The 13,658-nt window shown below is 40.2% G+C and overlaps 2 protein-coding genes across 6 annotated transcripts in view; one reads left to right on the top strand and one right to left on the bottom strand.

The window, feature by feature from the left end:
* Nucleotides 1-8,192, top strand: part of nhsb (Nance-Horan syndrome b (congenital cataracts and dental anomalies)) — a 56,120-nt gene extending 47,928 nt beyond the window's left edge. For 2 of the 4 annotated variants that reach the window (XM_019356916.2, XM_025905202.1), the window contains 3 exons: nucleotides 204-3,392; nucleotides 3,587-3,728; nucleotides 3,882-8,192. In XM_019356916.2, coding sequence (XP_019212461.1) covers nucleotides 204-3,392; nucleotides 3,587-3,728; nucleotides 3,882-4,515 — 3,965 coding nt within the window. In that variant the 3' untranslated portion in view covers nucleotides 4,516-8,192. The remainder of the gene's footprint in view (nucleotides 1-203; nucleotides 3,393-3,586; nucleotides 3,729-3,881) is intronic. The other 2 variants (XM_025905210.1, XM_005466809.4) reach the window with 2 other exon arrangements.
* A 1,988-nt stretch (nucleotides 8,193-10,180) lies between these two features.
* LOC109201290 (uncharacterized) lies at nucleotides 10,181-12,173 on the bottom strand. Of its 2 annotated transcripts, XM_019356915.2 has the most exons (3): nucleotides 11,710-12,173; nucleotides 11,297-11,579; nucleotides 10,181-11,210 (listed from the first exon to the last, which is right to left on the bottom strand). In XM_019356915.2, the coding sequence occupies exons 2-3, from the start codon at nucleotides 11,504-11,506 to the stop codon at nucleotides 10,575-10,577; spliced, it is 846 nt and encodes a 281-aa protein (XP_019212460.1). In that variant the 5' UTR covers nucleotides 11,507-11,579; nucleotides 11,710-12,173; the 3' UTR covers nucleotides 10,181-10,574. The 2 variants fall into 2 exon arrangements, with proteins under 2 accessions (XP_019212460.1, XP_019212459.1); XM_019356914.2 differs by having other exon boundaries at nucleotides 11,297-12,173.
* Nucleotides 12,174-13,658: the final 1,485 nt, after the last annotated feature.

Here is a 13,658-nt window from a genome sequence, read left to right as displayed (position 1 = left end):
TCTACTCTGTTTTCAAAGACCCTCTAGATCCCATTGCATGAAAATTATCTCGAAGCTGCTTATATACTTTCATCATCCCTAAACTTGATTAATTGATCTGGAATTTAAATTATTTCTTTTTTGCAGTTACAATCCACAGGCCACATGCATTAAGAAATATCTCCATCTGTTCCCCTCTCTCTTTTCTGTTTTTTCATTTTCAGGTACAGCTGCTCCCTCCAGAAGGCGTATTAGAGCTCAGCGAGGCCATCAGGGAATTCCTGCCTCTTTGTCCCATTCAACAGGAAATATTTCTTCTCTTGGTGACCAGTCAGACTCAACATACACCACAGCCACATCCCATGGTGGGCGATTGCGCTCCCGTAGCCTTCCACGAGAGGGTGGACGCCTGATGGATAGTGATGAGGATGACGATGACAATTATGATGATGATGATGAAGATGAAGAATTGTCACCTTACGAAGCAGAGGACTTTATTCCAGCTGGCCCCAGTCCAAGAATGAAGATGATGATGATGAAGGATGAAGAGGAGAGCACAGATGACCAAGCAGCTCCAGAGCCACTACAACTTGGAAGCCTAAAAAGGCTGCAGCGAACTGGGGAGAGAGACAGAGGAGGTGGAGGAGGTGGAAGCCCAGAGCATAGCTGGATGGAGAGGGGTCGTTCACGGTTACCACGCAAGGCTGACATGGGCAGCTGCGAGATCTCGTCAAGCTCAGATACTTTTAGTAGCCCTATTCATTCAGTGTCTACAACAGGAGTCTTAGGCAGCCATGTGGATCACAAAGAAGACCACCAGTCATCGAGCGGGAACTGGAGTGGTTCTAGTTCTACCTGCCCCTCACAAACATCTGAAACCATCCCGCCACCCTCTTCTCCACCCCTGACAGGCTCATCCCACTGTGATTCAGAGCTGTCACTCAACACCGTGCCCAATGCTATTGATGAGGGATTCTCCCTCGATCCCTCATATCACTCTGACCTCAGACCCCAAGGCCAGGGTCACAGATCAAGCTCATTCACATCCTCAGCCACAGACCAGCTGGATGATGCAGGTGTCAGTACAGCCAGTGAAGGAGAGTGGACATACCCTCCAGACCAAGATCAGACTGACCAAGATCAAGACCCTGACCAGACCCAAAACCTGAGCCAGAGCCATGGGGTAACCCAAGAGTACAGCTCTAAACATAGCCTTGAAGACCAAGCTGGCTTCAGTGACAAAACAAGCAACACTGAAACAGAGCCTGGCTCTCATTACCCATCTGATACAGAAGGTTTCTATTCCTCTTCTGTGCATATCAGAGAGTGTAATCAGAGTTATAGAGGATACATGTATAACTATGCAGACCAAGGGCCTGACTGTGGTCAGTCCAACACTGTGGCAGCACCACTATCACATGGAGTTTACCCTGAGCCCTCAGCTGACTTCAGAGCAGGCACTCTAACCCTGGGGAGGACATCTCGTTCATTGAGGAAACCGAAAGTCAAACCTCCACCACCCAAACGAACCTCCTCGCTAAAGGAACCCAGTGGTAGTGTTGATGTCGGAACGGACACACAGGCAGATCAGGATCAACCAAAGATGGTTATTGAACAGGAGCTTACCGTGTCTTCCACAGATATGAAGCTGGAACTGGACCTAGAGCTTGGAGTTGCTCCAGAACCATTACAGACATCCTGTCTAGTGGCAGAGCCTTTGGGAACATGGGGAATGGGACTTGGGGAAACTGTGGACATAGTAGAGCCCATGTCTTTCAGCTCTGCAGATACACACTCATTTAAAGATGAAGGTGCTGTGCAATCTGACTATGCAGACCTTTGGCTTCATAACAGTGAACTGAAGTCCAACAATGGTGAGTACACATCCATGTCCAACTCAAGCACCGCCACAGGCACTACTGTCATGGAGTGTATCAAGTCACCAGACAGCTCTTCCTCTTCTACAGAAACCCAAACCCAGGCTCCTACCCAGGCTTCAGACACCGTGGCAACTAGTTCACCACTCCCACCTGAAGACTTCAAACTAGGGTCTCCTGAGAAACTGGCTGGTCTGGCCTCACCATCAAGTGGTTATTCCAGCCAATCAGAAACACCTACATCAACCTTGCCCACATCTTCGGCAGCATTTTTCCCAGGACCGTTGTCTCCTTCAACTGGCAAGAGGAAGCCCAAAGTGCCAGAGAGGAAGTCTTCTCTCGCTTCCCTGCAGCATTTCCCCAGAGATGGAGCTTCCATTTCCTCTTGCTATAAGAGAGACCCAGACTTTCCACCTCCACCTTCTCAGCTGGATCTCAGTGTCCTTCATGGTGGCTATGTCAGACACACGTTATCCCACCGGACTTACCACATGCACACATTGCACCATAGCAAACACAGAGCTGCAAATGTTTTAGCCAGTGGCACAAAGTTGTTGGCTCCTGAAGCATCAAATACCAACCCACCACCAAGTTCAAACCCTACATTAACAATTCCTAGTTCAAATCTGTCAGCGATAACACCGTCTGCTCTTCGATCAGTGCAGCTTCATTCTGTTAGCCAATCTGCAGATCAACAAATTACTTACACTACAGACCAGGAAACACCAAGTGTAACAGAAATTGCTACAAGACCCAAATGTCCTCCTAGTGCTTCTACTCTGGCTCCGCCACCTCCTAACACTAGGCCTCTCCCTCCTCGCAGACCTCCTCCTAGACCACCAGGTCATGAGCACACCTCCTCCCCTGAGCATGCACAACCAACTCCTCCTGGCCGTCATCCTGATGGGCCTCCATCTTATGAAAGCCTGCTACTTAGACAGGACCGCTATGGACCTGGAACTTTCTGGGCTATGACTGCCTTCCGAACCCGAATGGACCCATCATCAGACCTCTCTGAGGACAGCTCACCTGTGCATCGACCTGTCCCACGTGCTCCCCATCCATCTCCTGTGGATCTACACACACATATCCATTCTCATAGAGAGTTCAGAGGGCTCACCCACTCATCTCGTGCACATCCTGAGTTTAGGGTTTTAGGAGAACGCTCCTTCTCTCAGGATGATGATGATGATGAAGATGAAGAGGAGGAAGAGGAAGAGCACATGAAAGAACCCCCTAGAGCTGTATGTCCCAGAGGAGGTATGCGATCAGATCATCCTCCACCCCCAGCATATGAGTTTGCTGGGGGATCCCACTCAGACTCAGGGCCCTGGGCTAGTCCAATCAAAGTGCCTGGTACCACAATGGAGACATCGCATTCTTACCTAATCAGTGACCCAAGAAAAGGAGGACACGAAGAACAGGAAGAAGAGGAGGAAGTGACATCAGGTGCTACCAGAAGTGCCCAGCAACAACAGCCACAGGAAAGCAAAGATGATTCCACGACTCCTGACACTGAGGATTACTTCAGTAAAGGTAAGTTTCTAAACAAAATACCACTTCCAGAAGTATTAAGGTTGTATTTTGTAAAAAATAAAAAAAATCTCACAAAATACCATTAAGCTGTTTTATCACAAAACAACATTAAATTCTAAAAAAAGGTAGTTTAAGGGATGGCTATTTCATCGACTGTATACTAAGTGATCAGACAGCCAGATGACATGTTTTAGGGATGTTGTGTGCTACAGATTCCACACCCAGTGATAATTCGCTCTCCCCTCTGACGGATGACACCAAAGTGGATGATGACATCATTATCACGTCACCCAATAAGACTCGAACAACTGAGGACCTGTTTGCCATGATACACAGGTACTGGTCAATATATTTAATTACAATGTCTATGCAGTGTTTGTAATATATCTATTTTCTAGATTATTTTTTGTAATGACTCTGCTACATGTTTATGTTTTCTGTTTATTCCATGTCTGGATTTTAATCGTGACTTGTGATTTCCTTATCTAGATCCAAGAGAAAGGTCCTGGGTCGTAAAGATTCTGGCGACTTAAATGTTAAGTCTCGTCTCTGCCCTCCAGTACCAGTCACCCCCAGCAACGTGTCCACCGTCATTATCCCTCCAGCACCTCCTCTCAACATTCCAGTTACCTTAGCCACTGCTGTTGGGTCACAACGAGCCCCTGTGCCAATCTATCGCAGCGCCAAGAAATCAAGTACGTCGAACGAGGAATTTAAACTATTGTTGCTAAAAAAAGGAAGCAGGACTGATTCCAGCTATCGCATGTCAGCTACAGAGATTCTGAAAAGCCCTATTACCCCTAAAACACCAGGGGAGTCTGTTCAGGAAGGGCCCATTAGACAGGGAGAGGAGCCACCCTCTACGCTCCAGGAGACCCCCATTTCTGGCCTCGACCCAATCCAGATACCAGGTCTTTTTCCCAGAGCCAACTCTGAGAGTTTTGCATCGAAAACCCTGCCTATGTCGGCTGCATCTCGACAAGGACGTTCTCGGATACCCCCTGTAGCCAACAGTAGTCGCTACAGTACACGCAGTCGCCTCTACACAGCCCCCATGCAAGCCATTTCTGAAGGGGAGACCGAGAACTCAGATGGGAGCCCCCATGATGACAGATCATCCTAAAGCCACCCGATGCGTGATGTCCTCTATTCTTAGCTGTGCCCAGCATTTCAAACGGCCCCTTCTACTTTTCTTGGATGGCTGTGTCATCGAGGCCAATGGTGTAATTCTTATGACACACAAAATCTGACTGTTGCAGAAATAAATCCGGTTGTGGATATACTATTCTATAAAAAGGTGTCAAACTGTTGTGAGAATTTGAACCATAAAGGTTATGAAAAACTATGAAAAAATAGTGTATTAAATAAATAATTCCCTTATCGAAAAAAAATGCAAGACTTATTTTGATTGAACTATCTTTTTAAAAAAAAAATAAGAAATAACGAGTTCAAAATGTTTAAAAAATTATAAAAAGAAATTTTGTGGAGTGTAGACAAGGTGCGTTTGTGTGTGCATGAGCAAGCACATGCAACATCCACTGATATTTCTACTTCTTGTGTTGTGAATGATGTGGGTGTGTGTATGTCATTGAGGAACTGCTTTCTTATTCAATTTAAAAATTCTTATGACAATTAATATTCTTTTAACTTGTGGTGCCCAAAGCATCAACTTCCTAGACTCCATATTCAATATTCCTGCCAACCAGCAAGGTTTGTCTCATTGTGGAAGTTATCTCTCAAAACAGCATTGACTTATTAGACTGGATTTCCATCTGCAGACCTGGCATAGAGAGTATATCACACAGAGCCAATCATATATTTCTTCACATAAATTATATCCAAAAAGATGACATGATGCATGTATTTTTGTAAAATTGCTTCTCAGAACATGATGATAAAGTTTCACCATGTTGCATGAACCTATATGGAAACATCCCCTGGATCCTGGTTTCTGTCGACATTTTTGTGGTTCTTTTGTATTATATGAATCTTTCTCTGCAGAAAGATTTGGTTGACATTTGTACCACATTGATCTAAACTGATTCGTCTTGGATTTGAGTGTTTAATAAGAAGGAGCAAGGGCTTGCGCCTATTTGTCTAAGATACATGCTAATTCTGGACAATCGCACAGTGGCCTTTCTCTACCAGAGGTGGTTTTAAGCAGGGAATTTGTAAATCTCTGCATGTATTCATGGAGCTGTGCCATGTTTCACCAAAAGTCAATCATGAACCCAACCTTGAAATCTAGTATACTTAGACTAATTAAAGATTTTCCAGCTGCTGGCCAGTCTTGCTGTCCTGACTTGAAGTGAAAAAAAGGTACATTTCAACCAGATTTAAATACACCACTGAGTGCAGATGGTGAAAATGCTTTAGATGGTTCTCAATCGGTTTGACTAGAGGTTCATTTGGAAAGGTTTCCAAGAATCAACTTCGCTTTTGCACTTCATGATTATTCAAGAATATTCCTTGAAAAGAAAATATATCTTATAGTGAAATGCATATGTATATTTGTACTGAATATAAAGAAAACTCATATCTATATAAAATGACAAACAGAAATTTTATAAGGAATCAATCTGAGTGTAGCAAAGAACAGGTCTCACTGAAAACATAACACATAAATCTTAGCAATGTACACTGTTCTCCTCTCCTTGTTGCCTCTCCTTCATTTGCACTGACCCAGTGTAGCATTAGACAGGTGAAAGCTCAACCCAGTGTCAGGTGTACACCATTTTGTCTTGCACTCCAAACCTCATATATCTCAAAATCTGAATGAGAGGAGGCAAGAGGAGGAAAGGACTGCATACATCCAGTGTTCAACAGTCAGCAGGGTACCGATTGCCTCGCTGCAGCCTTTTCTCTCCCACACCCGGTTTCAAGTGTGCTGTGAACTCTCTCTCATCCTTCAAATAAACATTACACAGTGTTTTACAGAAGCAAACTATCATCAGTGGAAAGCTTGAACTCTCACCTGCCTACCACAGCAAACGCAACACATACACGTCTTACATTCAGAGACCGTACTTCAATTGAAACCACTCACTGTATTCTGTGAATACCTCAGCAAGCATATTACTGTTTTATTGTAAATGATAGATAGATAGATAGATAGATAGATAGATAGATAGATAGATAGATAGATAGATAGATAGATAGCAAACCACAACTGTTTGATACTCAGCGAATATCAATTGCAGAACTGACACTGTGTAAGATGGAGAGAGTAAAAAGCTGTGAACTGATTACTTTGACATTTATCATACTCATACTGCTGAAGCGCACCTGTTCCTGTTCACTGTTTTATTTGTTGTGTTTTCTGTCGCATGCAATAAGCAACAGTGGGGGGAGGGGGTGGGAATGAGTGAGGGAGAAGAAAAGAAAAGGACACCGCCAAATCATTATTTTTATCTGAGGGATGTCTCCATGAGAAGAGATTTTTGTATTTTCTGTTCAAACGTCAAGTTCAATAGTGTGTTCTATAGATGTACAAACTGTCTGGCTAATTCTGTTCTGTATAGTCGTGATCACAAACAGGGGTTTATCTTGTACTGTATATCTATTCACTGGACAATCATAGGTTATAAGAGATTGTAAAGAAAATGATCTAGAATCTGCTGGGAGGGAGAAATCTGAACACTTTCGGTGCTGGGTCCTAGTCCTGGTGGAGCTGTGGAAGTGAGAGAAATATTTTCCAGGAGAAACTGCTGATTATGTTTAAAGTGCATATGTGTACACGCCAGTTTCGATACAATGTACAAATAAAGAGTAAGCAAGGAAAAACATGAATTCGTAAATACAAAAAACTAGTTTGGATGTGATCAGAGTGTCACCATCCAGTTTTGACTAATAGCTAAATATTTTGTTTCCCACTAATATTATTACTGAATAACTCAAATAAAATCATTTGTAGGGCTGTAACAGTATTACATGAAAAATGCAACGTGACTGTGAATTGCCATGTGAAATTCTCCAAACACTCAGTATTTGACCAGTTAAGTATTTGACCTTTAGTTTAGTTTGTGATTTTTCCGTACTGTACCTGGCACTGACGCCTTAAAGGTATTCCAAGACTGTTTCTTTTATTTGTAAGGAGTGGACAGAGGGGTTGACACATTTTGTAAGAAAGAGAAACTCTTGAGGTTGCCATGCAGACTCTAGTTTAACACTCTTTTCGCCCTCTAAAACCTAAGTCCTCAGCAGCTTGGGAATACAACAAAACAAGAATCTGTAACTTTTATGGATTTTTTTTTTCAATCTGTTTCCAATATCTGCACGCAAGGGGAAGTTTGATGACAACCACTTGGTATTTTTATTCAGAAGTGTACAGTATGGAATAACACTAAACAGACTTTTAAAAAAAAAGTGACATAGAGGAGAAAAAATAAACACTGAAAACAAACTGTAACTATTTAAAAGATGCTCCATGCTTAAAACTAGCTAGGACTTGTCAGATTTGAATCACTTTTGTATTTTTGTATAAACATGTAAATACGTTTTTAAAGAAAAAAAATGTTGCAAATTCTTTCTTTTGTAAAATAAACAAATAAAAAAATTAAAAACAAAGAAAGTTTTTTTTTTTTCAAAGTTTACATGATTATTTCCAAGCCTTTGTATATTATGGGGCTGTGCAACACCTTCAGTCTTGTATTTATTTTGGGGGGCTTGGGGGTCGGGAGGTGGTTACAACATTGTGAAAATTCCATTACTCTATATCTAATTCATTTTAACAGCTCATCAGGCTGCTTAGTAACTGTGCATAGAAAAAAAGCCAATAAATGTGATTGCAATGAAATGAAAGGCCTATTGTGTGACACTTCATTTCATCCCCATCAGATCCAAAAGCACTGAGAGACTCTTCCCACTAGATGGTAGTGTTTTAACGTTCAGGCTCCTAGCTGCTATTCACATTTTTCATGAGAAGGACCCAGCATTAACTAACTTTCCTTCACTATGGTTGGACCTCATGCTTAAATCCAGTCAGACTAAATTAGGTACTGATAGACTGTCTTCATTTTAAAATGTAAGGAGTAAAAAAGAAGAAGAAAGGAAACATTGCCATATCTGTTATGACCAGTAAACCTGACCACACTTTCCATACAACATATCTTGAATATTTAGTTACTAATCCTATGTAATAAACTGGCAGTCTCAGTCTCGAGTCTGCAAATGACTATTAACACAGCCATGAAGAAAAATATTTAATTTTTACTAATAATCTTAGACTAAAGGTGATGTGCACAAGCTGAGATCATTTAATCAAAACTTGCACTTGTTCAAAAGATTATGAAAGAGTAACTTAATACATTTATTGTATTTTTCGTTTGTTTGCTGGTTTGTTTTTCGGGGTAGCTATATAATTCTACATTGCCACGTCTAAACTCTACCAGTTATAGCTACAACTGGTAGCCTACTGGCTATATTTACAGTGTCTCTTGTTATAAAGAATTACATGCATTATGTTATTTTATTTATCTGTTTTAAAAAGCTTTTGTTTCCTCCAAGGGTTTTTGTTTGTCTTCTATCCCTGGTCCATAGCCTGCTAATTATTGAATAAATAATTAATATCTTATCTCTCTCTCACTCAGACTCCATATATTACCCTCTTCAGTCCCTCCAGCTGCTGCCCTCCTTTCACATTTATGAAGCTGTTAATAACTAATCGTGATGTCTTTATGCAGCTATGGTTATGATAGCTTAGCTATCAACTACAACAACTACAAAGAAAGTTTGAAAAAACAAACTGTGGCCTTGGAGGGGGTATTACCACCATTACATATTTACAGTTACTGTTTCAAAGTTAAATAATATAGTTTTACTTTCACAGCGAGTTATATTTGCTTCTAAATCTCATACGACAGCACATTTTTGTCAGTGAGTGCAGTGTGACTGAACTTTCTCTTAGGGACCGAAGTCTCAAACAGCTCTTTGTTTACATATCTTGAAGCTAGCTGTTAGCCTCTGCAGTTAGCTAATGGTTAACTATCCATGTGCTCCTTCCTAACCAACATCCGCTGTTACGTCTACTTAACAATTTTCCCTTTATACAAAAAAATAAATGAATAACTTCAAACTTTTAAAAAAAACTACCAGTATTGACGAGAACTATACACTGACATTGACTACTTCAGCCCAACTGAATTAGACAGTAACATAACAAAAAATAAATACATACATTAAAACACTCTCTCTATATATTAATGTTCTCATTCTGAATTATGAATGTTACATGAATACAGTTTTTTTTTTTAATAGGTCTGGTACTATTTCTAACCAAAGTGTGCATTTTCAAATCTCTCCGTACAAAACTCAGATTTGTAACACCACTAGTCATTCTTCCAAATCTGATGTCATGATTTCATTGTATTTGCACATATTTTCATTCCACTTAATCATTGTTTCAGAACACATGATCATTGTGATATATTTTGAGAACATTTGCTTTAATCACCCAAACAAAACAGTAAGATCTTTTCTCAACGTAGTACTTTTACCAATCATTTCATTCAGGAGCAAATAATACAAGGTAAGCGTTTCAAATTGTCCTTGGTGATGAATGAGTGTAACTGAACTGTAAAACCTTACACAGCAAATATTACACTTATGTTCAGACATAAAAAAATTTTTTTATTATATATATATATATATACACACATATATATACAGTTTTTTTTAATTGGTTTGGCACTATTTTCATAACTAAAGTGTGCATTTTCAAATCTCTCAGTACAAAACTCACATTTGATCACATTTGTAACACCACTAGTCATTCTTTCAAATCAGATGTCATGATTTCATAGCATTTGCACATATTTACATTCCACGTAATCATTGTATCAGAACACATGATCACTGTGATATATTTTGAGAACATTTGCTTTAATCACCCAAACAAAACAGTAAGCTCTTTTTTCAACTTAGTACTTTTACCAATCATTTCATTCAGGAGAAAATAATACAAGGTAAGCGATTCAAATTGTCCTTGGTGATGAATGAGTGTAACTGAACTGTAAAACTGTACACAGCAAATATTACACTTATGTTCAGACATAAAAAAAATTATATAACTATACATATACATACACACAGACACACACACATGAAAAAGGGAGAAAAAAAACAAGTCATTTACATAAGCAAAATATATTTTCATTTTATTTTATTCTCATCACTTTTACACAATTAATCAAGCCGGTCATTAACATTGGGCCATAAATTTTCATCAACATCACAGTGGATGTCTTCGTTGTTCAGGCACCGTGGGAAGAATCTCCTGGCATGACGAATCCAGGCTTGACATTGCTCAGCAGTTATATCACCACAAGCTTCACACATGGCTTGAAGAAGGGAGACATGCTCATGGGGATGGCGATCATACACCTTCCACCTCCATGTAGAGAAGAATTCCTCAATTGGGTTGAGGAAAGGGGAATATGGTGGAAGATAGAGGGTCATGAAGCGAGGATGTGTTTGAAACCATTCCTGAACCAGCTGTGCATGGTGGAAGCTGACATTGTCCCACACAACAACATAGACGATGTCTTCTCCCTGACAGGCCTGCTCCAGTTCATTTAAAAAAAAAACTATCAGGTGTTCAGTGTTGTATGACCCTAGAACTGGTCTACAGCCTACCACACCATCTTCAGATATAGCTGCACACATTGAGATGTTTCCCCCACGTTGTCCAGGGACTTGGATGGTAGCCCTTTGTCCAATAAGGTTACGTCCTCTGCGTCTAGTTTTTGCCAGATTGAAACCGGCCTCATCAACGAAAATATACTTGTGATGATTCACAGCAGCGTCCAGCTCCATCACCCTCTAAAATGATAATTTAGTTAGTTTTTTTTTACAACTAATAGTTGTCAGTACTGTTACAGTAATTGCATGCCAGTTTAGTGTTGTACCTGAATATATTCTGAACGCAGTTGTTTCACCCGGACATTGTTCCTCTCAAAAGGAACCAAGTAAATTTGTTTCATGGAAACTTGGTGCTTCTTCAAAAGCCGGGCAATCGTTGGAAGGCTAATTGATGGCACATTGGCAAAGGTGTCATTGCTGTTCTCAATAGCCTGTTTGATTTCAGACAGCCGTATGTCATTCCTTGCCCTGACCATGTCCACCACAGCCAACTCCTGCTGGTCAGTCAAAACACGTGGGCGACCACCACCAGGTTGTCTCCTGTTAATTCTGAGGACAATCATATACTGTCAATATTGAAGTATTACAAATTACATTACTGTAAACTGACAATTACATGTTGTTCATCTATACAATAGAGTACTATATTTTAGAAGTGAAGTTGCTATAGCAGACATACCAGTTTTCTTGGCGAAAAGTTCTGATGATAGAGCTGACAGTTGACCTTTGTAAATTAGGCTGTACCAACCTGGCAGCCTCAGCCATGGTAAAGCCTCTGTTAACCACATGGTCAACAATGATGGCCCGGACTTCATTAGAGATGATGGTGCGTTGTCTTCTGCCTACATTTCTCTGAAGACCACCTCTCTGTCGAGGAGCACTCTCCGATGAAGGTTTCCTCTCCCTACGAGTCTATCCTGCTCCATATTTGAACAGTGCAAAGTCTCAAACACAGTTCTACTTATATGGTAACTAATTGTGATCATCAGGGGGAAACAATTAGCAATTAGTATTTCTAGATTGAAAGCTCTTGCAGCAATGTGTAACTTACAAATGACCAGACAACAATCAGTCAAGTTGGAAATCCATGGACATAATGAATGATTCATTGATTAAACATTAAGATCAGTTGAATGAAGTGACAGACAAATGTATTAAACTGACTAATAAGAGATACAAATCCAAAATTTTATAGTGATAACATTATGAAAGGCAGTAACTGTGAACGAAACATTTATTTAGATGAAACACTTATTTTGTGTAGTGTCAAGGATATTTTGTCATTATGTGTATTGTACTAACACAATTGAAAATATGCTGAAATGTTTGAAAAAGGTGCACTTTTGATGATCTGTTGTGATATAAGTACTAAGAGTTTTGGAAATGTACCTATTGCTTGTGAAAACTGCGCCAAACCAATAGAAAAAGACTGTACTAACACGCAAAACAGACACTTGTACAGACAGATATGGCACATCACCTGTAGGGGCGCTGTTTGGGTCCAATTTGAGTGTAGGAACACTCGACGCCGTCAGGACTTAAGCGTTCCCATTTTAGCGACCATGTTCAGCATATGAATGTATTTTTGTTTGCAGTTTCCAGCAGCAATGTGAATTGAATGTGACTAATTCAATTTAAACTAATTAAGAAAAAATCGAAGTGTTACTAAATATTTTGAAGTAAATTTATCTGAGTACACACTGATCTCTGTAATTATGAGAAAACCCATTACATTTATCTTCAGTGAATTATTTGCCCCAAGGGCATTTGTTTTGGGGGTTTGTTTGTTTTATTTTTTTAAACCCTGCTCCACAAATAGCCTGAATATCTGTTTGATTCAATTTAGGGAGCAAAGTGCTCTCTGAGGGCAGTAATTTAGCTCCTTCGCTAATTTTTAACCGTTGTTACTTCATATTAAATATATTGGCTGATTTCCCCAGATGGTCATGAGAAGCATATGATGTGTGTTTGTGTTTTTTTAAGATTGCTTCTCACATAAATAACTGTGAATGTGAGACTGTAGCCTCCAATAGGGGGTCATTGTACTCTGAGCACACAACCAGGAAGCAGCACGACTCCTAAAGAAAGAGTACTGCTGTTGAGCTATTTGAATTTCTTGATCTTTTTAACAATGACTCCTATTGAACTGTCACTTTGCCTAAATGAGACATCCATGACCATTTGACCCTTAAATCCCACTGCTTGCTCGATAGACACATAAACACAACCAACCAAATCTAAAAATGTTTCCATGTTGTTTGGTGTTTTTCAGTTATGGATTATTTTTTTTTGTCTCTTTACTTCCCACTTAACGTTTTTATAGCAGTTGAACTTACTTGGCCATTGGTTTAAAATAAAGAGGCTGGAACACGCTGCAGTTTCACATGAGGAAAGTGCAGGGCTGCAGGATGATTAACAAGATGGGAGCAGGAAAATGCTGGTATCCCACACAACAATTAAAAAATGTTGCTATTTCCTGATGAATTATTGACAGTCTTTTATGCAAAGTGATTCAGAAAACAAAACTAAAGATCTCTTGGAACTGCTGGTCGGGAACCACCAAACTAGAAGGTTTAATAAACCTGTGCTCGTAGCTGCCCTGCAGGCCTTGTGCTCGGGTCTCAAACA

The sequence above is a fragment of the Oreochromis niloticus genome, linkage group LG1 (genome assembly GCF_001858045.2).
Source record: "Oreochromis niloticus isolate F11D_XX linkage group LG1, O_niloticus_UMD_NMBU, whole genome shotgun sequence".
Classification (NCBI taxonomy): Eukaryota; Metazoa; Chordata; class Actinopteri; order Cichliformes; family Cichlidae; genus Oreochromis; species Oreochromis niloticus.
The sequence above is the reverse complement of the archived record's forward strand: the minus strand, read 5'-3'. Positions and strand labels throughout refer to the sequence as shown.